This window comes from Centroberyx gerrardi, chromosome 7 (genome assembly GCF_048128805.1).
Source record: "Centroberyx gerrardi isolate f3 chromosome 7, fCenGer3.hap1.cur.20231027, whole genome shotgun sequence".
Taxonomy (NCBI): domain Eukaryota; kingdom Metazoa; phylum Chordata; class Actinopteri; order Beryciformes; family Berycidae; genus Centroberyx; species Centroberyx gerrardi.
This window is the reverse complement of record NC_136003.1, coordinates 33,120,054-33,144,303: the sequence shown is the minus strand read 5'-3', so window position 1 is coordinate 33,144,303 and position 24,250 is coordinate 33,120,054. Positions and strand designations below refer to the sequence as shown.

General features: G+C 42.3%; 1 protein-coding gene across 1 annotated transcript in view; it reads right to left on the bottom strand.

Moving 5' to 3' along the window:
* Positions 1–3,614: 3,614 nt before the first annotated feature.
* LOC144539498 (NACHT, LRR and PYD domains-containing protein 3-like) overlaps positions 3,615–24,250 on the bottom strand; it is a 306,969-nt gene continuing 286,333 nt past the window's right edge. The window contains exons 3-8 of the mRNA XM_078284789.1: positions 17,136–17,149; positions 8,947–10,796; positions 8,664–8,837; positions 7,217–7,390; positions 7,025–7,071; positions 3,615–4,400 (exon numbers count right to left, since the gene is read on the bottom strand). Coding sequence (XP_078140915.1) covers positions 3,841–4,400; positions 7,025–7,071; positions 7,217–7,390; positions 8,664–8,837; positions 8,947–10,796; positions 17,136–17,149 — 2,819 coding nt within the window. The 3' untranslated portion in view covers positions 3,615–3,840. The remainder of the gene's footprint in view (positions 4,401–7,024; positions 7,072–7,216; positions 7,391–8,663; positions 8,838–8,946; positions 10,797–17,135; positions 17,150–24,250) is intronic.

The window sequence follows — 24,250 nt, the reverse complement described above, 5'->3', positions numbered from 1 at the left end:
AACACGTAGATGTAACCATCTGTCTGATGTTGTATTGGACTCCTACCAGTTTGCATATAGAGCTTGTAGGTCTGTTGATGCTGTGTTGTTTACATCACATCTTACAGCACCTTGAGGCTCCTGCTACTCAGGCCCGTTTTCTGTTTGTTGATCACAGCTCTGCTTTCAACTGTATTCTGCCTTCTAGATTGTTTGAGTTTCACAATCTTTAGCCCTCTGGGTACTAGATTTCCTTCAGAACAGATCTCAGGTGGTTAAAATCAATAATAGATATTAAAAAATCTTTAAGCATTAGTACGGGCGCACCACAAGGGTGTGTGTTGTCCCCTCTCCTTTACTCACTACACACTGGACTGCATCTCTCATCATGACTCTGTTAGGATGTTTAAGTTTGCAGATGACACAACAGTGGTGGGCCTCATTTCCTCTAATGATGAAACTGCCTGCCGTAATGAAGTCTCCCTTATGGTCAACTGGTGTCAAGTCAACAACCTACAGCTGAACATCACAAAAAGTAAAGAGATGGTCGTGGACTTCAGGAGGGGTAGGAGGGAGCTTCCTCCACTTGTCATCAACGGCCAGGAAGTAGAGCAAGTGTGCTGCTTTAAATTTCTTGGCACCACCATCTCCTCCTCTCTGAAGTGGGAGGATAACACCGCCTCCATTATAAAAAACAAACTATTCTTTCTGAGGCAACTCAGGAGGTTTGGGGTGTCGAGGGAGGATCAACTGTCTGGTTCAGCAGTATCACAGCTAAGGAGGAAAAGCAGTTGGAGAGAATCACTGGAACTAAGCTGCCCTCTCTCTCAGAAAGACATGCGACCTGCATGCAGAGGGTTGGTCTGAAAATCCTGACGGACACTTTTCACCCAGCAAACCCTCGGTCTGAACTCCTCACTTCAGACCCGCACCTCTAGGTTCAGAAATAGCACCTATGCAACTGTTGTCCGTATTCTGAATGACTTAAAGCACTTTGGCTAAGCTCTCATCTCTCTGCTACTGAATTGTACTGGATTTTAACTTGTAATTTTAAATTGCTTTTTAAATTGTATTTGTATAGAATGTTTGCTCTCTTACTTATTATCCATTACCTTTTAGTCTGTCTTGTTCTGCTGATGTTTGTTATTGTTGTTTGCTGGCTTGTTAAGTTGTTGTTTTGTTGTGTGATATTGTGTTATAGATGTATGTTTTCATGAAGCACACTGTAGCAAATTCCAAGGAACTGTCTAGTTGATTTGGCAATGAAGTAAAGTCTAAGTCTTTACAGCCTCATCATGGCTCAACAAGCTGAATTAAATCTGTATCGGCATGTTCAGCTTGAATAATATTTAGAACGATCTCTTCTATCAACACAATTCCACTGCAACAACATTTTTGGGGAGAAAATTGACAGTAGTGTCCATATGTTTGTGTTTGCGTGTGACATTGCAACGAATCCGTAGCCCTCCACCGGAAATCCATTCATTCAAAATGGGAGAGTCCATTACTGCTGTTACTGCGTTGGGTTTGCATTGCTTTGCGCTCCGAGCGTTGCATGCATTGGATTTATCCTACTGTTGTGTTATAGGTACGTAAACTAAACCAGATGTTGTCAAAATGGCAGTAAAAGTAGTGATGAATTTAAATAAATATTCAATATAAATTAACTTTGCATGATAATAGTCATATACAAAACATAACATTTATTGTTGAATACCCATACCAAAATATTAAAAGTTTACAGAAATTGTTTCCGTCCACAATTAAACTAGATAAATAAAGCCCATACACATCTCTTCGTTCATATAATTCAGGAAATCCTATAACCGGGGTTATGAGACGCTCGTCCATCATTGTTGGACAATCAAAGTCAAATCCAGATAAACTTTGAGTGCTGCTCTGCACGGTCCATGTGTGAAGACGTGCTTTCTTACATTGTTGTATGTTTGTCATGATGCTGCTTTTATTATATTTTTTTTATTTTTTTATTTAGCCTTTATTTTACCAGGAAGTCCCATTGAGATTCAAAATCTCTCTCAAGAGAGACCTGGCCAAGAAATGGCAGCAGGGGTTACACAATAAAACATACAAAAACAGTACAGAAAAAGAAAAATACTAAAATATGTACAATAAAAAAAAAGTCACAATTTAGATAGTACACATCTTGCATAAGACTGTGGATCATTTGTTTGAACTGATTTAGGGGAATAAAAGGGTGGAGCTGGAGCTTTGACTGGAGATTGTTCCAGGACCAGGGGGGAAAATAATCAAATGCCTTTTCACCAAAACAGTTCTGATTCTGGGAACTTTAAGAAGAATGCAGGACTGTAATATTAGACTGTAGGCTTTGCTGGCAAATTGGAGTGTGGTCAAATAAGAGGGCAGATTACAGATAATGGCTTTATAAATAAAAATGTACCAGTTTATCACTCGTCTGGTGGCTAGTGAGTTCCAGTGTAATTTCTGATACAGGACACAGTGATGAGTTAATGGTCCGAGGTTAGCGATGCAGCGTAAAGCTGAGTGGTCGAGGGAATCAAGAGTCTTAAGTGCGGAGAGTGGGGCTGCATATAAATAATATCACAGTAATCTAAAACTGGTATGAAGGTAGAGGAAACTAGTCTTTGCCTGGCGTATTGAAAAACTTTGAGATTTTCTGTCAATTTGCTGATGTCCTCTTTGAAATTAAGATCCTTATCCAGCCAGACTCCCAGGTACTTGGAGCTTGTAACATGTTAAGTTTGCAGAACATTTAAATTTAGTGCGGGAAGATTTTATAAGTTTGGTTTTGTCAGAATTCAGCACAAGTCGGAGTTGAATAAAATTTTCCTGCAGGGTGTTAAAAGCAGACCGGAGTTTAGATAGAGCGCTGTCTAAAGAGGGGGCAATAGAATAAAGAACATCATTGTCATCTGCATAAAAATTAGCTTTTGTGTCCGCAATGCCTCATCAACATTGTTTATGTAAATACTGAAGAGGATGGGAGCCAGGATCGAGCCCGATCCTGGCCCGAGATTTCAGACCATCGACGGAGACATACTGCTTCCTGTTAGAAAGATATTGTTTAAACCAGCCAACCACACTGGAACTCAGCCCAACATCGTACAGTCTATTGAGGAGAGTCTGATGGTCAACGGTGTCAAAAGCCTTGGACAGGTCAACAAGGAGACAAGCACAGTGCTGTTTACTGTCCAAGGCGTTTGTCACATCATTAACGACTCCTTCACCATCAGTAAATGTGACTAATTTCTATCATTCCTTCAAACTAAAATTGACACAATCCACAGCCAACTGGCCTCCGCCTCCACCGTCTCTGATTCGGAACCCGTCTCCCCTCCACTTTCCAATCACCCATTCACATCCTTCACTGAAATCACCACAATCATCACGAAGCGTGAAAGGGGTTTAGGAATCTCGGTGTCCCTAACACAAGCCATAACATAATGATCGCTCGCGTTGTTAGGGAAGATCCCAGTGGTAGTGAATTTCTGGGATTTTAGGGTTTGGTCTAGTTGGAGACTCAATTAACTGTGTTAAGTTAAATGCCTCACATTGATCTTTTAGCCAGTCCCAATTCATATCACCAATCACTACGACCTCGGATTTAACAAATTTCGCTAATAATTTGTCGTGTTAAAACCCTGTTCAGTTTCCCTGCTTATAGAATACAGTTTGTTGACAGTGATTCATGTATTTTTTTTTTTTTACAGTGAAATGACTCATTATCTATATGAAAATACAAATGTTAATATTCTCACATTAAGATACAAGTGTGTGCTTCTGTTTGTGTGTGTGTGTGATCCTCTACAGAGTCAACTATCATTTCAGCTGCTGTCTTTGGTCAGCAGTGTGAGTGTTTCTCTACACAGGAGGCGACTCTCCCTCCTCTATCTGACACAGAGACACTGAGGAGTCAAACTTAAACCCGAACCTAAATGCAGGATAGAGGGGTTCAGTGAATGTGGAGTGGAAGGTGTGGATGTGGATCAGTGAGTCAGAGGAAACTCTGTAGAAGGACAGAGAGCCAGCAGACCAGTCCAGATACACTGCGACTCTGCCAGAGCCAGAGGAGAGAGAGGAAGGCATGGCTGTTTCTCTGTTATTGTGCCAGGCAGACAAACGAGTGCAGTCCAGACTCCAGGACTTTTCATTCCTTCCAAGCCAGCAGTCATCTCCCTCTCCTCTCCTTCTGATTCCTCTGTAAGTCACTCCTATATAAACCCATCCTTTCCACTCGACCTCCCAGTAACAGCGACCAGTCAGACCGTTTCTACACAGCACTTGATAACAGTCTTCAAATCTCTCTGGGTGATCAGGATATGGCTGCTTCTCGTCTGTCACCTCTGTCACCTTTCTGTTGTCTTCAGACAGGAAGAGGTTTCTGTTTGCTGTGTTTGGGTCCAGTGTGAGTTCACAGGCATCTGATGGAGAGAAGAAGACACAATACAGCAGCAGATTATTATCTGATAGACCTGCTGTGTTTGTTATTTATTGATTTACTACCAACTTGACTGTTAAATTAACAGTTTCATTTTTGTAAACAATTATTTATTTAGTTATTGATTCAAATTACAGGAAAAGGCAACCAACCTCTAATGGGGCTTAAATAAGGTGTAACAATTAGGAAAATATAATCAAAAGAGACTAATAATAACACAAATAGGTGAAAAGTAAATAAATTATTATTATTATTATTATTATTGTTATACCTAGATGCTCACACCTCACCTAAGTGTAACTCGAGTGCGAGTCGCAAACTCAAGTCCCCATCCCTACACACATACATACACATATATACAGTGGTATGCAAAAACAGATTGAAAAAAATAAAACAGTGGGCCTAAATGTGGCATGTGCAAAGGTTTAGGCACCCTTCTATTTGATCCATTAGTGGTTTTTTTCAAGGTCTACTCTCAGAACCTATGGTAATTGACTCGTTAGGCCTTAATTCAAGCCAGGTGAAGACAGTTCCAGAGCTTAATAAATTCTCTGACCCTTCTAACCTCTTGTACTTAGAATCAACAACCATGAAGTCCTCTAAGCAGCTGACTGAGGATCTGAAAATAAACATAATTGACTCTTACAAAACAGGGGAAGGCTACAAATATATCTAAACGCTACCAGCTTGCAATTTCCACTGTCTGAAACGTCATTAAGAAATGTAAGTTAAGGGGAACTGTTGAAGTCAAGAAGACCAAGAGAAATCTCTGATAGAACTGCTTGTAGAATGGTCAGGTATGCAAAGTAAAACCCCCATATCACTGCAAAGAACCTGCAGGAAGGTTTAGCAGGCACTGGAGTAGTGGTGCACCGGTCCACTGTGCATTGTTACTTGCACATACATGAGCTGCATGGAAGAGTCATCAGCAGGAAACCTTACCTGCGATCTCATCACTAAAGACAACATCTTCAGTATACAACACAACACTTAGATATGCTAGAGGCTTTTTGGAACAAAGGGCTGTGGACTGATGAAACAAAAATGTAATTTGTTGGCCACAATCACCAAAGGTACGTTTGGAGAAAAAAAGGAGAAGCATTTGAAGAAAAGAACACCTTGCCAACCGTTAAGCATGGGGGTGGATCCAGTATGCTGAAAACCCTGCTGATATCCATAACTACAGACCTGTATCTCTTCTCTCCTAACCAAAACCCTTGAGCAAGCAGTTTCCAATCAACTCTCTATCTCTCTCAGAACGACCCCCTGGATCCAGTCATTCCTCTCCTCTGTGGACTTGTCTGCTGCTTTTGATACAGTTGACCACCAAATCCTTCTCTCTAGCCTCTCTGAACTTGGCATTACAGGATCTGCACACTCCTGATTCACATCCTACTTAGCTAACCGCTCATACCAGGTCTCATGGAGAGGATGTCTGTCTAGACCTTGTACTCCTAACACTGGTGTCCCTCAAGGCTCAGTCCTGGGGCCCCTGCTGTTCTCTCTGTACACTAAATCCTTTGGCCATGTGATCTCCTCTCATTGCGTCTCCTATCACTGCTATGCTGATGACACTCAGCTCTACCTCCCCCCCCCCAGAAACACAAGTTGATGAGCCAATCTCTGCATTTCTTAAAGACATTAGTGCTCGGATGTCTGTGCACCACCTCAAGCTCAGTCTTGACAAGATAGACTTCCATCACCATTGAGAACACCTCTGTGTTGCCCTCTCAGACTGCCAAGAACCTCGGGGTGATCCTGGACAACCAGCTGTCCTTCTCTGCCTACATTGCCACGACGACCCGCTCCTGTAGGTTTTCCCTCTACAACATCCGCAATATGCGTTACTTACGAGGGAAGCGGCAAAACTCCTGGTCCAGGGTCTTGTCATCTCCCGCCTAGACAACTGCAACGCTCTTTTGGCTGGGCGACCCTCTGCCATCAGACCTTTACAGCGCATTCAGAATGCTGCAGCCCGTCTGGTGTTCAACCAACAAAATTTCTCACATCACTCCCCTCTTCCGGTCACTTCACTGGCTTTCCATCTCTGCTCGCATCAAATTTAGACACTGGTACTCGCCTACATCGAACTGGCCCTCCCTATCTATAATCACTGGTCAGGTTCCAAACTCCTGCTCGCTCTCTCCGCTCCTCCACCCTCGCCCCTCCATCGCTACGCGGCCTCAGAAGTCGCTCGTCCCAGTCACGACTTTTCTCATCCCTGACATTACAATGGTGGAACGAGCTCCCCCCTTCTATCAGTGCATGAACATATTTGAACTTGAAGTTTTCTGCAAGGAACGGTGGGAAACAATTCCTAAAGCAAGAATAGAAAGACTGTTAGCCATTTGGAGGCTGAGATTTCTGCCAAAGGAGGTGTTACTAAGCACTGACTGACAGCGTAAATTTGGGAAAATGGAAAAATCAGCTTCGTCACTCCCTGCCTATGCCAATGCTCAATGCCCATGTGCAGTTTCAGATTGATTGGCCAACCCATTGAGGAGCAAAATGGATGCAGACAGACAGACAGAGTTTTCCTCATTTTGTAGTAGGATAGTTGAATGTGAGCTGTTTTGTTTTCATGAATCAAACTAAATACACACTTACACTTCCTCAGACCTGGTTTCAACCTCTGCACTCCACCATGGTCCACACTGGGGGAATAAACAAAGTCAGACCAGCAGATTCTCTTTGACGATGGAAATATGGACATTTAATAACCTTCCCTATGAATGATTCAGTGTGACAGAGAAAATGTGTGTGACTCTCAGCCTTCTAGCAGACGTTGCCTCTCCAGACCTGAGAGAGTCCAGTCTCCAGTGTGGATCCTCCAGTCCAGCAGAGAGCAGCTTCATTCCTGAGGCTCCTGGATGATTGTAGCTCAGGTCCAGCTCTCTCAGATGGGAGGGGTTGGAGCTCAGAGCTGAGGCCAGAGAAGCACAGCCTTCCTCTGTGAGCAGACAGCCTGACAGCCTGCACACACACACACACACACACACACAGTTAGTATAGTTTATTCATTGTTTATTACTGAGGATTACTTTTGGCTACTTTTAGTAAAAACTGCAGCAGTCACCATTGTAAACTTTTGCTCCAATGATCTGCTTTGTGCTTTCATTTGGTCAGTTTGGCAGTTCTTGGACCAGTCTGCTGCAGAATCTTAGAAAGCCTTTTTGGTATTTTAGGTCTCAACAACAGCAAGGAGGGGAAATAATTAAATATACTGATTGAAACCAGAATGCAATTCATAGGAGATAAGTGCTATCTTATCTTATCTTAAAATAGTGTGAAAGTCCAATTAACACAACTGGACTTAAGTAAAGCAGGATTTAAATGGCCATGTGTTGACCAGGTTGAGGAATCCTGACCTGAGAGTCTCCAGTCTACAGTGTGGACTCTCCAGTCCAGCAGAGAGCAGCTTCACTCCTGAATCCTGCAGGTCGTTGTTACTCAGGTCCAGCTCTCTCAGACTAGAGGACTGGGAGCTGAGAACTGAGGCCAGAGCTTCACAGCTTCTCTCTGACAGCTGACAGACACTCAGCCTGAAGAATAAGTGATGAAGACAAACAACAACTTTAAAAATGTGTCTATTTTCTCCCCTGTAAAAACATGACTTTAATATATGTCATCAATGGAGATACAGAGATATGAAAATGTTTGTCCCTTATATTTTAATGTCATTCATTTCTTATCCAGCTAACACATTATACTAGTGATATAACCTATTTTAACTTTTTGGTCATTTCTTGACTCACCAAATATGTTGTAGCTACAATCTATGGATTTAATTTTATTACCTGATTAATGCCCTGGGACCAATGTTGGGGGTAAGTTACAGTTACAGAGTAACTTAACATGTTAGTTTTCCAATTTATGTAATCAGTTATTAGTTACTTTCTCAAAGTTACATTTCGCTACTTTTATTTTTCTTTCAAATGGTTAAATGTTTAGTTAGTGCAAATTTTTTTTTAAAATAAGGTATTATATGTTACATATGTTATTACAAGCAGACGTGCAGCAGGCTGCGGTGCGGTGGAAGCTTGTAGGTTGTGACTCGCTTTCAGAATGAACACAATAATAAACTGCAGAACTTTATTCTCATTACTTTGAACTGATCAAAGAAACGGGTAGGAACATTATTGTTAACTGTAAGTTTAGCTTTCACTATCTAACCTGAAGATTTCAACTGAAAGCTTGTGAGCGCAGTCTGCCGTTTAGTTTGAGACCAGACCGGAACAGTTCTGACCTGAGAGTGTCCAGTCTACAGTGTGGACTCTCCAGTCCAGCAGAGAGCAGCTTCACTCCTGAATCCTGCAGGTCGTTGTTACTCAGGTCCAGCTCTCTCAGACTAGAGGACTGGGAGCTGAGAACTGAGGCCAGAGCTTCACAGCTTCCCTCTGACAGCTTACAGCCACTCAGCCTGAAGAAGAATTAGTGATGAAGAGGAACAACAACTTTGAAAATGTTTCTATTTTCTCCTCGGTAAAAACATATTAATATAGTTAATATACAGTTATCAATGCACCTACAGAGCAATGTTGGAGGTTTCGAGCACTGGCAGCAGCCACAGAAGACACTTCTGTGAAGCAGAGTATTTCTTCAGGTCAAACACGTCCAGCTTCTCTTCTGATGACAGTAAGATGAAGACCAGAGCCGACCACTGAGCAGGGGAGAGTTTCTCTGTGGAGAGAGTTCCTGAACTCAGGTACTGTTGGATCTCCTCCACTAGAGAACGGTCATTCAGCTCATTCAGACAGTGGAACAGATTGATGCTTCTCTCTGGAGAAGGATTCTCCCTGATCTTCTCCTTGATGTACTGGACTGTTTCCTGATTGATCTGTGAGGTACTTCCTGTCTGTTTCAGCAGGTCTTCTAGGAGATCCTGATTGGTCTGCAGTGAAAGGCCCAGGAGGAAGCGTAAGAACAAGTCCAGGTGTCCATTTGGACTTTGTAAGGCCTTGTCAATAGCAATCCTGTAGACCTCTCTTGCAGATGTTTTGCTGAAAAGCATCCACAGACCATGGAAAGTCACTTGTGGCTTGGGCATTACATTCTTGTTGCTGTTGATGAGTGACAGGACCACATGAACAGCAGCCAGAAACTCCTGAATGCTCAGATGGACAAAGCTGAACATCTTGTTCTTGTCCTTGTCCTTCTTTCGCCCACGCTCTTCTTTAAAGATCTGTGTGAACACTCCTGAGTACACTGAGGCTTCAGTGAAGTTAATGCCACTCTTTTTTAGGTCCTTCTCATAGAAGATCAGATTGCCTTTCTCCAGCTGGTGAAAAGCCAGTTTTGCAAGTGACTGAATGTACTGAATGCTGTTTTCTGTGCCATACTTCTTTTTCGTCTGATCGATCTGAAACACCAGGAATTCTGTGTACATCTCAGTCAGGGTCTTGGGCAGGTCTTCTCCTCTCTCACTGGTTTTCAACAGATCCTCCAGAACTGTAGCAGTGACCCAGCAGAAGACTGGGATGTGGCACATGATGTGGAGGCTTCGTGAAGTCTTGATGTGGGAGATGATTCTTCTGGCCTGCTCCTCATCTCTGAATCTCTTCCTGAAGTACTCCTCCTTCTGTGGGTCAGTGAAGCCTCTCACCTCTGTCACCATGTCAACAAAGTCTCCAGGGATCTGATTGGCTGCTGCAGGTCGTGTGGTTATCCAGAGGCGAGCAGAGGGAAGCAGTTTCCCCTTGATGAGGTTTGTCAGCAGTACTTCTACTCTGGTTGACTCTGTCACATCAATAGAGCACTTTTCATTGGCAGTGAAGTCTAGTTGAAGGCGGCTCTCATCCAGTCCGTCCAACACAAACAGAAGTTTGAAATTACTCTTGTCATAGTTTTTGTTTCCTGACTTCTGTAGTTCTGTGAAGATTTCATTAAGAGCCTCCTCCTTGATGTCTTTGGTTTCCCAGATACATTTGTGAATTAGTTCTGCAAAACGAAACCTTTCTCCCTTCAGTGAATTCAGCTGGCGGAAGGTAAAGGGGAATATGAGATGAACATCTTGATTGGCTCTCTCTTTAGTCCAGTCCAGGATGAACTTGTGCACAAGGAACGTTTTGCCAATTCCTGCAATCCCATTGGTCAGTACCGTTCTTATGGATGTGTATTTTCCAGAAGGGTGTTTGAAGATGTCGCTGGGTTTGATTGATTCCTCTGTGTCCGCTGGATTTCTTGATGCCATCTCAATCTGCCTGACCTCATGCTGCCTGTTGATGTGTATGTCACCTCCGTCTGTAATGTAGAGCTTTGTGTAGATACCATCCAGAGGTTTCTTATCCTTCCTCTCTGACCATCCTTCTTGTGCACACATAAACCTGTCCTGGAGGTTCGACTGGAGTGTGTGTTGGTACCATATGATGAGTCGTGGAGGCTTTGGTGTTTGCACCAGCAAATCAGTAGAATCTGTAAAAGCAACTAGTATTAGGTTGTGTGTCCAGTAGACCCATCTTTTCTAGCTGGCACTAAACAGATGCTTGTGAGATAAATGAAAACCCATTTGAAATTCAGTGCAGTTTTTGCTAAAAGTAGGTGCTCTGAGAATCACAAACATGTTTTCACTGTCAACATCATTACATCCTTTCCCTTGCAATAACAAACAAGTACAGATTCTGTTCAGGCCCACGGCGCGTGTGTTGAATTCCACTAGCTGCGGCCACACTGATCCATTGGAAAACGGACAAAATTATTGACAAATAGATTTCTGTCCATTGGGCTGTTTTGTAATGTCAACATGGTGGGAGAGGCAGAAATACAGTAGCCTAGCTTCGCTCATAATGGTGCTACTTCATAGAAACAAGTTAAATTCACTAAATTCACACATTGTTTTATCACTCACATTGGGTTGAAAACGTTTATCGGTTAAATGATCTATTCCACCACCGTCACATACCACAGGTAATAACCTGACCTACCGTTAAGGTAGGCGACATCTCACTAAGCATTACCTGACTGACTGACTGACTGACTGACTGACTGACTGACTGACTGACTGACTGACCTGAATTTGCCGCATGATGCCCTCGGCTGTGCCATGGGAAAAAGGTAGTTGCGAATAGAGGCTCCCTGTGGATGTGCAGCCTTAGTGGAGCAAGCAGGTTGCAATAATGGGCAGAGCAGGCTGTGGATTATAGTATTCAGATTCAGATATTTAATTGCAAGTGTAGCAGGTATTTAACTGTGGGGTGTTTCATTCACAACATTTATAACTCTGTTTTCCAGGGAAAGGTTTTAATGAGCACACATGCTCTTTGATGCGCCCCAGTTTCGCAATCACACATTTACACCTGGGACAACCACAGTCCTCTTGTGGTGGCCACAGAGCAGCTCCACTGGAGCAGTTGGGGCTTAAGAGTTTCACTCAAGGGTATCTTGACAACAGTTGTTAAAGGAAGAGGAGAGAATTACTGATTCACTTTTCCAAGCAAGTAAAAGAAGAGGATTAAATAAATTCTTAATCATTTTAAGAGCTACACAAAATGGGCAGTGACAAGACAACCAACATGGCAGTAAGGGCAAGCCAGAGAATAGGTTTACCTTCAGTCTGACTGCTGTCGGTGGGAAGGTGAGGAAGAGGAGCAGACTGTGGTTGAATGGATGAAGCTTCTCTGTTCTCTGAAGTCTCTCGAACATCACTGACATCCACTGAGAGAGAGAGAGAGAGAGAGAGAGAGAGAGAGAGAGAGAGAGAGAGAGAGAGAGAGAGAGAGAGAGAGAGAGAGAGAGAGAGAGAGAGAGAGAGAGAGAGAGAGAGAGAGAGGGGAACATTAAGGGCTTTAATTTAAATCCAGCCAACCAGCCACCAGATACGATGCATCCCACAACTCTTTACATATATGCAGGAGGCACTGAAGGGACTGAACATTCATCTTGTTTAGTATTAATTTGTGTCACTATTGTCTCACATGAATAGGTCACACACTTTTGTCAGCTATTTTTACTACTTTCACCACTGTACAGACATGCTGTACTGATCGGTCATAATCATGTCAGCAGATGAGTCAGTCAGCTACTCATTCATATCTGCATTCTGATTTAGTGAACAACAGGCCGTACAAACTTCAAACTGTTCACCTGTGTCATCATTATGTTCTGAGGTAGTTAGCATTCATCAGAATAACTACTATGGAAGGCAGAACCATTGCAAACTGTCTTCCTCTGTGCAGACCCATACATGTGTTCCTGTTTAATTAAACCTGAATTGACTTGCTGTCTGTCTCTCTGTCTCGTCCTTGACTGCACTCCTTTTACCAGCGTGTTTGAAAGAGGCAGTGCTTGAGAGTGTGCACAATCACTCATTTTCTCAGGAAAGAACCACTACAGTTATTTATGTACTCCTGATTGTAATTTCTTATGCAATGTATGTTTAACTGCAGGATGTTAGTTATTTACTGTACTTATGAACCATTCATAGTGCACTTAGTGCAGTTACAGTGCATTTAGTGTATAAGGCGGTGTGAAGACTATATTAGTTTAGGTTGAGGAGTCCTCTCAAGCGCCTTAGGTTGTGTTTTATATACAATGACTGTGCATTGAAGATTTTGTCTTTTGTTTTCAATCTTTTTGGAGACTGATTTTATTTTAAAAAGCAGAACTGAATCACCCTTGTTTCCAATTTTAACTACTAATTTGCAGAATCAATCATTGGTTCAGAATTAAGAATCCTGAAGAGATTTTTGTGTTCTGCGCTGGTTTAATTTCGCCAGGCTACATGTATATCAGCACGGCTGTGATTCGGTCATAGAAGATAATCTCATGAGAGGGATTACAACAGCACTCCCTCTCGTGTGATATTGCTTAATTAGGGGTCCAAGCATGTATGCTGGAACCCTATTGTTTTTGCTGGAATTCTTTCTTTCTTTCTTTTTCTCCCCTAAAAGTATCTGCAGCTCAGAAGCAACCATATTTGGCAGGTGGGGTCTTATGGCCCCCCACTACTCAGGCACGATAGCCCACACTTATTGGCCAGATGATGGCTCTATAACAAGCAATTTTACGTTTTGGCCAATAACTTCTGAACCGTGTGTCGTAGACTGAGAAGTCTTGTGTCTGTAGATTCTTTTGAAGGTGCTGAGTCCAACCACCACATTGTATTGTCCGCCATCCTTTCAGAGACACTTTTTTCACAACTCTACTACTAGGCCGTTGCCTCTATCCAAGAGGACAAACCAGGGCCAAGTGCAGCAGTGGAGGAGCAGGAGGAGGAAGGAGAGGCAGGGACATCTGAGGCAGGAGCATCTGAGCCAGGGCCACCAAAGCGAGCTAGGAGGGCAGACGACGAGTTGCTGGAACTCATTAGGGAGGATATGAAGTTCCAGAGGGAGGCGGAGGAAAAGCGTGCAGAGGAGAGTAGGGCGAGAGCAGATCGCTTGTTTTCAATTTGGGAAAAATTAATTGAAAAACAATGAACAAAAAAGTATGAATTCTGTTGTTAAATAAATATTTTATTTAAATTGTTTATTTTATTTACACAGCACAGCATGCAATTGATGCAAATTGGAATGTCAAAAGGCACAGTGAACATCAAACTAAGGCCATATGTATAGATTGGTAAATAGGAATAATGAACGCTGAACTAAGGCCATGTGTATAGATTGGTAAATAGGAACAGTGAACTAATAAAAATGTGTAATAAAAACGCTGAACAATTAACAAACTGGCAACAAAATGGCCTGGAAAGAACTGATTTTAGAAATGTTTCAAAAAACGAACAACACAAAATTTTTCAGTGGTCAGCTGAGCAGGGAGCCTGCTGGTGCTGCTTGACTAATAACCGTCAGCGGCGACATGGATGGGCTGCCACAACAGTTACCCTGGTGTTTCTCCCTCTGTCAGCGGGACATCATTTGGGGTGGTCTCCAGAAGAGTTTGGGATGCCTCTGGGCTGTCCACCGCATCGTCCAAGGAGTGAGATGGGTCTGCAGGGCTGGCATGCTGCAATCGACGGCTGCCATGTCTCCAAGATGTTTCTGAAAGGGACAAGAATAAGAGGAGACACTTAGTGCTATACAAAATACAACCTCAACTGCCATGTAAGAATATGCCATATATTGTGCTGCTGTTCAGCTTTATAGTCCTTCAAATACACAAACAAACAAACAGTGACCTCATGACCCTCCCTAAATTACCAAGCTTCCTTAAAATACTGCATCTCAGAAAGTGATATGATTATCTCCACCAATCATATTGTAGTCAAAATGAGGTCTAGGTGTTAAACAGGGGAATCAGGGCAGGGATGTCTGTCCCAATTGGCAAAATACAGTTACTACTCAATTGGTAGAATACAATTACTACAAGGCTTTGTAAGTAAATCATTGGTGTACAGGGCAAAGTAGGAATAACAACTGAGTTCTGCTAATTTAGATAAGACATAGCTGTGCATCCCCACCCTGATTCCCCTGTTGGACACCTAGACCTCATTGTGACTGGGATTGTGATGGGTGGAGATAATCATACATCACACTCTGAGATAGTGTTTTCAGGAAGCTTAGTGATTTAAAAGGGGATCATGAGGTCACTGGAGGATGTATGTATGTATATACACAATATTAAATTCATCTTTTATGTCTGTGTCATCAAATCAAATATACAGTATATGTATAGACACATATTTGATGTGGTGACAGATATAAAAGACTACCTCAGTGATTTTCTGATTGCGACAACCAGTATTTGGGCTACTGTGCTATTAGGCCTACTACTGTATTTGATTAATGACTACAATTATTACTTGAATGTTACTAAACCATGACTAGAACTAAACTAAAACATTTTCTAGTGTAACATTACATTGTTGCCTAGGTTTAGTGGAAACTGCCACACAGCAGCTAGCTAAAAGTTAGCTGTTATGCATAAAGCTTTAAATAACACTTGATTTATCGAGCCTCCTTACCTGACCACGGTCTCCTGCAGAGCTCATCCTCAGGTAAACCACGCGACGGCGAGCCTGGCGGTTCTCGGCCAGTCTCTCCATTTCCTCCACTGTGAGGTAAATTAAATAAGTAACCAAAACAATCGTGAGATCGCTCAACTCCATTTTTCCGTGCTTCTGTAGCGTAGCGAGCAACCGGTATTTACTGCTGGTTATCGTCTGGAGCGTAGGGGCGGGAACTCGCTGTGACGTAGAAGGGAATCCTCTGTAGACCGTCCCATTTTGGGCAGTTGGCGCAGGTCCAGCCGGCCCCGGAAATGGGACATAGCTACAGTTCCTTCGAGTCGCCATGTTGAGCTAGAAGTAGTTGCTCCGTGTAACAACGTTCAGCTTCACAAAAGTTGACAAACAGTAAGAACTAAGGCAAAACGGTTATTGAAGTCGAGCAGTTATCAGATGATAGTGAAACGGTTTCCCTGCAGAAGCCACGAGACCGCCAGAAGTGCCGGTTTCATCTTAATTAGTTGCACTTCACGTGCCTCGGTAAGCTAGCTTCTCAGTTCCATTTTGCTAGGTTTGTTGTGTGTTAGCAAGGAAGTTATTTCCATGTAAAGCCCATTCTAGCATTTTACTGTGGTTTGTGAATATCAAGTATCTAAAAGGAAACGTATTTGATGCTTAAAGTGTAAGTTTCATAGTAATATTCACCATGTTACTAAAATAGAAAAAACGGGAATTTCTTCTAATGTGGCATTCTTAATCATTTACTTCTCATGTTGCTAGAGATGATCAAGTGATTTGTCAAGCAGTATTTTTGATAAGAAATAGTGAACTACGAAATTTAGTTTTACTGTTACTGCTAAGAGCATTTGTCAAAATTATTGTGCTTACTCAATTGGTAAAACAGGCAGTGATGTAAATAGGTTTTCAATGTAGTGAGTCCCCGGGACCCACAGGTGGTAATTTGAGTGGGTCCCAGGGAAATTGAGTGGGTCCCAATAATATTTTTTTTTAACAGCAAACGCACAATTTTTCTGTTTGTATTTTTAAGTTAATTTTACCTTCTCCTATTTATATATTTGATTGCAATGTTGCAATGTTACTTTTGCTTTGGCAATGTAAACGTATGTTTCCCATGCCAATAAAGCCCCATTGAATTGAGAGAGAGAGAGAGAGAGAGAGAGAGAGAGAGAGAGCCCAGCAGCCTGTGTGACACAGAGCTTCAGGAGAAAGCGAGGAGCATAAAACATTGTGCTTTTTTCCAAGCATGAAAAAAAAAAACAACCAAGCCCGACATACAGTTCTAACAGTCGCAAATATGCCTACTATGCTTTTGGAACATTGTTTGGTTGCAGTAACAGATTAAGTCACTGGGTGGTGCTCCTTGTTTTTTACTGAGACTGAGTTACAGCAACAGGTTGAGTAGGCTACCACCAACTACTCCCAGTCTACCCAGTACTGACGTCGTCTCACTCTGTCATGCTATCCAGGAGTAACGTTAGCCTACTTCCCTAAAGCTAACAAGCACAAAGCTAATGTAAGCTAAGACACGACCGAGCGCGTTACAGTCTCGGGTCCCGTCGGGGTCGGGTCGGGTCGCAGACCTCTAATGTGTAGTAAATGAAATGACTAGTTAGTGAAATCAAAGTCCTATGTTGCAAACAGAATGGGCATTTTTATCTTGTGGCCATCCACAATGATATGAATCGATTTGAAGAAACATAGTGGCTGACGCACAGACATGTCAATCATGGCTTTTTCCCCCGAATAATAACGAGCAACTTCGGGTAGAAGAAATATGTGTTTCCATCGCATTAGCCTATCTGTGCTTTCCTGAATAACGGATTCGGGTACATCTCTACCTGCAATAGTTTGTTGGCCAGCAATATGTTTGATCTTTTTCTTTGGTGGCATTTTAAAAGGTTTTCCTCACTCATTGTTTTTCACTCATTGAGACTGAACAAAATGGGAGATATGCGCGAGATATAAGTGCAGACGGTGAGAAAATCGCGGCCGGTGGATTTTTTTTTTTTCAACACGCCGCGTCCCCTGGACGGTAAAGCATCATCGGGTCATCATCGACATGAGTGAATACAGCATCCATGTGAGTTTATTTACCAATTTGTAGCCTTGTTTAAATGAAATATGTGCTGCGAAAGTAGCCTTGGATGCAGGCCCAGCAAGGGCATTAAGTCTCTCCTGCGATGATTGAGACTACTTTCTAGGAAAAAATAGGGTGCGTCCCCTGGACGCGTTGATAGTGAGTTTACTGCGTTCTTTCGGATTTTAACGCGTCAGAGATGCAGGACGCACACCTATTTACATCACTGAACAGGTACTGTGTTTCTACAGAAAAATACAATTTTGCTTTCACTGAAAGGGTAAGGATTGTAGGTTCAATGTTTAATGTGTAAGATATATGCGTTTATTGCTTACTCAAATATTGGCTAAGCTGAAACGGTTTAATTCTAATTTCATGTCTTATACTTGTATTGTGTCAATATATGCTAAGCATATTTTGTTAGAACAAAATAATTCTAATATCATTTGAGAATTTGGAAGTTGAACTAGAGAGTAACAAATAATTTTCAATATGTAAAGTATTTGCATTCAGTCAGCGCTTACTTTGATGTTGTTATGATCTGGTATGATGTTGTACAACATAAGAGAAACATAAGATGAGATATAAAGGAAAGCAGAACAGAGACTATAAGCCTGTTTGTAAATGCAGGTCAGGTCTTTTATTGAGTGAGAAGATCCAACGATTCCAGTAGATGGCGAGCCTCCCAGCTTGATTTCCAGGAACCCGGATCTACATTGCACTGAAACAGCTGGATAAACTATCTGCCTTGTGGTAGGATCGTGCCAGTCACCTGGATTGGTACCAACTCGAACACACATTATACTTAAAGATTGCACTCTGACTCATCAGACTGACAGATCAGACCTCCATCTGATCTGAACTCAAACAAAGTTGACTTTGACCAATTTTCCTCTATGGTCATCAGACACTGACTTGGAAGTTACTTGAAACTGTGGAGAAATCCCACATAAGGACAATTGATAAAACTAAGGACAATTTTCTTTGGTTTAAAGGGCCCAGTTTTTTATTTTTCATATTCATGTAAATGTGATACAAGTTGCATTGTTTTGCTATTCATAGGCAAACTAGAGTTGCAGTTAACTGAATTCACGTATGTTGTGTCTATGGTTATTGCACTCCAAACTTAGCTCCTTTCGAACCTAGAGCGAGGTGTACTTACCCAGGAGGTTACAAAACCATCAGTTAAACCAAATAATTATTGTGCTTGTGATAACTGGAGGCAGCTACAGTGAGAACTCAACTGCTCTTCACAAGTGGGAGACAAAGAAGACCCCAACCAGCGGTAACAAGTCTACGGGCCCTATCTTACACCCGGCGCAAAGCGCAGCGCAAGTGTCATTGCTATTTTCCGACCGACGCAGTTGTCATTTTCACGCCCAGCACCCACGTTGTTTAAATAGCAAATGTACTTGCGCCCATCTGTGCGCCCATGGGCGTGTTGGTCTTAAAATGAGGTGTGGTCAGGCGCATTGTTGGCGCATTCCTATCTTGAGGCAGCGGAAAGCGATTGCGCCATTGACCAACAAAAACCTGGTCTAAAGTCAATGGCGCAGTATTTTCCTGCTATTTAAAGGGTGCATTATTCAGATAGTAAGATGCGCCTACATCTGTTGTTATACAAACTCAAAAACTTGCCCATTGTTATTGCCACACAAAGACCCACAGCATCAATCAGATCTCTCTCTCTCTCTCTCTCTTTCTCTCTCAAACACACACACACAACATTACCATGCAAAATAGTGTTTTGTTGCCAAATTGCTATATGCTTTCACCATTACGCAGTGCCAAATGCACAATGTGCATGTCCAGTTAACCATCATCACACTTTGCCAATTGCTAAATACACAACCTACAACCAAGAAAAATAACACAGTAAATATGTAAAAAGCACAGCCCAGCAAAAAGTCATGAAAATAAACTGCAAAGGCATCTTACCTTCACCCGACGCACAACATAAGCCTACCTGACGCACACACACATCGCCCTTGATTGGTCAATAGCCTACATACATATTTTATGTACCCTATAGTGCTGTTAATTCAGAACCGACAGACAGTTACCGACAGTTGGCGCAGTATCTTCCTGACCCAGGTATCGTAAATGTGCCTTTTGTTTTTGGAAAGAGTGAACGTAACCACGCACTCAACATTTCACATTAATTCGATGTGAATAAAAAACGCAGACAAGTTCAGTATTCTTGTTTTCTGACTCGGGGGATCAGACAGTGTGAGACTGCGGTGAAGAGGAGGCTGTAGAGGACGCTGCATCTGGCACCGGCATCTCCAATGCGCTCCGTGCGTCATAACGCATCAGTATTTATTACCTTCAGACATCCAGTCCAAATGCCTAACACCTTGAATTTGTCGGATTTAATTGTGACAAACTGGGTCTAAAAGACTGTAATGCACTTAGGCTACTTGAGACTAATTCACACCATGTCAGCCTATAGATGCTTTTTGGACGGTCGTTTCTCCAACTTGCGGAATCCGCCATTTAAATAGCAATGCGCCAAGGTGCAAGCACACCTGGCTTTTAAAGGGAATGGGAGATGACACTCTGATTGGTTTAATTCATGTTACGCCCAAAACACACCTTTGATTAATTAAGAGACTAAGTACAACCCCTTTGTGCCGTGCGCCCTAATTGCACCCAGATTATGCGCCATTTAACTAGCAAAAGTGGATTTGGACACGCCTTAAATGCACTTGCGCCATGTGCTTTAGACCATGCACTATGGACCGTTTAAATAGGGCCCGACAAGTTATTTCCAAGTCCGGTAGTCCCAGTGGTCCATCAGATAAGAACGCCACATGTACCAGCAACCCAAGAAGGAGGAGATGCTAAAGGAGTCGCTGAGCAGTACAAGCTCAAGGAAAGCTGGGTGCTGTTAAGTACAAGGCAAGGTGCCCTAAAGTTGGTTGGTTGTAAACTGCGAGTGGAGATATTTGTGCATTATTTTTCGTAAGACTTGCTGGTATTATGCTACTACATTTCTAATTCTAATTTATTGCTGGTGTGGGTATTACTGAAGAAACAATGCTAAGAGTACGATATTAGTATATAATCTGTAAATTAGTGGTATAATCGCTTCATACAAGTGTTGATACATGTCTTGTTACAAGTGCTGATATATGTGACGCGTTTTATCATCTTCAGTCGGAAGTCGCAACGGTGCATTTGTGGATAACGTGATTTTTATGAGAAAAGATCGTTTTTTGGCTGTTTTGGGGTTTCATCAGATTTTAATAAAATAAAGTCTTGGCTTTCATTCTGTGTAAAGATTATTGTGAAATTCAAACGCTAAATATAGTTTTGAAGCTTATAAAGGTAGGGTGACAAGCAGAACTACTAGCTTAGTTGGTCAACAAAGCTTGCATTCCTCATGTTGACAGGTTCGCGGTTTTTAATGTACTTGGAAATGTTATAAATGCTGTAGGACTTAAACGCTGTTTATAAAGTTTGTCAGGGTTGTATTGTGGAGTTTTGTTATTGGTTTGTTATTTTGGACTAGTTTCGTTGATCATTGGGCTGTTTATGGGTTGGGTTTAATTGGCACTGGGAGGGTTTTGTCGCTAAGAACCTGGCAACGCTTCTCCCCGTCCCTCTCTCCCTTACTATGTGTCCCTTAAAAGTATGAATGAACATCTGCATAGTAACAGGTTGACCATCGTTTACTTTATTGTCTAATCAAAATTATTGTTTAATCCACGGGAAAACGTAGTTGTCAGGCATCTCAACCTGTGTGTGTGTGTGTGTGTGTGTGTGTGTGTGTGTGTGTGTGTGTGTGTGTGTACGTGCACACATGCATATCTGCTTGAGAGTGTGTGTGTGTGTGTATGTATGGGCACTCAAGACTGCAAATGTAATGTTAGTATGTTGTGTTATGTTTGAATGATTTCTTTATTTGAATAAATGTCTCAGAATTGACTTCAAACTTTGAGGCCCTTTTTCTCAAAAACATAGTTTGGAAACAGTCAAGACATCAAGGGGTGCATCTCACTCAATCTTTGGAGTACAAAGATAATTTTGATATCACCAGAAAGCTTACATTCTCCTCTTCCCAACAGTGTATTAAACTCAAAATGGTTTGAGGGGTCAATGTGACTGGAAATGATAGAGCAGGTCACATATGTGTTGATTTAAATTGTTAACTAAGGATTCAGCTATAGTGAGAAGCCATAAGAGTAAGAATCACAAGTAAGATCAAACTAACACCACTAAATTTGCACCTAAAATGGCAGATAAGGATAGGTCTCCCACAGGTGGCAGAGAGAGTGTGGATCAAGCCATACAGCTACAGCAACACTTTGAATCCCTCAACCCCTCATCTCAACAGACAGAGCAAGCAAGAAGATAACCAGGCAGTTGTAGAGTCACAACTGCCAGAGAATGATGGCATAGTAGCTGCCAGTGATACATCAAGAAGTGAGAGAGTCAGAAAGTTAACTGAAAAGGACCAAGAACTGTGCAATGAAAGGTTGAGAATACTTGAACATCATTTCAGAGTCAGCTATGAGAAGTGGAAGGCTCTGGTCAAGGAGTCTAAACAACTGCTGACTGGCTACTTCTCCAGTGAAGTGCTGCAAGAACTCATAGCCAAGGTCAGCAGTGCCTCAATAGATTTAAACCTTGTGTATGAAGACATTCCTGACCATGACACACGCCGAAGAGTCAACACTTGCGAAGCGGTTACAAGGACCATTGTAGAGACTGCAAGGAATCGTTTAGAAAGAAAGGAAGAAGGTCAAGGTCACCAAGTAGAAGAAGTGTACTGGAATGACACCAAATCTGTGTTTACGTCCATAGCTTCGCACAAGTCAAGTCGCAGCTCTTATGACTCAAATGCTTCCATTCAGTCGCAAAGCAACTCAAGAGTCATTTCTAGACACTCAAGTGTATCATCTGCCAAAAGGCATGATGCGGCTGCTGAAGTTGCTGCTAAACAAGCAACTTTAGAAATCCTGTAAGAGCAAGAACACCAACTAGAAGAGCTTCAGAGACTTGAAGCTATCTTCAGCTTCAAGTCTCTGAAGCTCTGACAGCTTTTTTTGAGAGCTGCTTTTGCAGAGGATGACCATATCTCTCAAAAAGATATCCAGTTCCTGTCAAAACTGAAAGATGGCATCAGACTCAAGGATGCTTGACATTATGAGATGCCACTGCCATTTAAACAAGAAAGGCCCAACCTGCCAGACAACAGGGCATGTGCATTTCACCGTCTTAAGTGCCTGGAAAAAAGACTGAAGAGAGATAAGCAGCATTACAAAGACTACACAGCCTTCATGGAAGAAACCATAGCCAGAGGAGATGCATCCAGCATGGTACATCCCACACCATGGGGTTTATCATCCACAAAAGCCCAGGAAGATAAGCGTTGTATTTGACTGCTCAGCAAAGTATCAAGGGATGTCCTTGAATGACCACCTCCTGACTGGCCCGGAGTTCACAAACACCCTGGTTGGTGTTCTTTGTCTTTTCCGAAGAGGCCAAGTCGCAATCACGTGTGACATACAATGTATATTCCACCATTTCCATGTGACGACAGAAGACCAAGATTATTTACACTTTGTTTGGTAGGAAAATGGTGATCTAGGGTCTGAACCTACGTGGTATCGAATGAAGGTCCACTTGTTCGGTGCAGCTTCATCTCCTGGCTGTGCCAACTACGGTCTCAAGCATCTTGCTGCTGAAGGATGAGGACGCTTCAGCAGAGACTCCATCCAATTTATTGAAAGGAACTTTTAAGTTGATGATGGGTTGACAAGTGTATCATCTGAAGTCAAGGCAATCCAAATGGTGAAGGAAGCAAGGGAACTCTGCAGAACCATAAATTTAGGTCGCACACGTTTATCTCCAACAGCAAAGAAGTAATGGCGACGATCTCCAAGGAAGAATGGACCGAAAGGGCTAAGGACCTGGATATGGCTCTAGGCAAGTCACACGTGGAGAGAGCTCTCTGTGTGCAATGATACGTCACATCCGATGAGTTCCAGTTCAGAGTAGTGGTCAAGAAGCACCCACTTGCCAGGAGAGGAGTCTTGTCCACAGTAGCCTCAATATGCGATCCGCTGGGTTTCGTAGCACCCTTCATTCATTCTAGCAGGGAAGCAGATCTTGCAGCAAATGACTTTGTGTCGTGACAAGTTCAGCTAGGATGATCCCTTCCAGATGACCTGTGGCCCCGGTGGGAATCCTGGCTTCTAGATCTACAAAACTTGGCCAAAGTGAAGATTCAACGATGCTACCTACCATCAAGTTTCAAGGAAGTACAGCATTACGAGCTCCATCATTTCTCCGACGTCAGAGTCTCAGGCTACGGCGAGTGCTTTTATCTCAGAGCAACTAAGATTACGATTTGAACAAGTAACATGCACAAGTGACATGCTACATTGCTTTGTAATGTCTCCTAACCACCAATGAAATGCTGGTTCATCCTGGCTGTGGCTGGTAAACTACAGGGCACTTTGTCAGGTCACCAGCTTGTTTTCAACCAATCCATCCTATTCTGAAAAGTATTGTGTAGTTTATTTATATATCCCTTTATCACAGTCAAGTCTCAAAGGCCTTTACATACCATCATATACATGTCATATACCATACTACATCATACATATACATACTACGTATACTGTATATATATACACATCATATACATCCTATACTAGGTCATATACTATATATATTTTATATACATTGTTTACTGCATCGTATACATGCTATACGCCATATACTTCATCATATACTAGATTATATACATCATTATGACACAAGATTGGAATTTGGCTGGTGAAAATTGTCTGAAGTTGTGTAATATTTATCTGGGTTCAATCCCCCTTTTTGTAACCTTCGCACA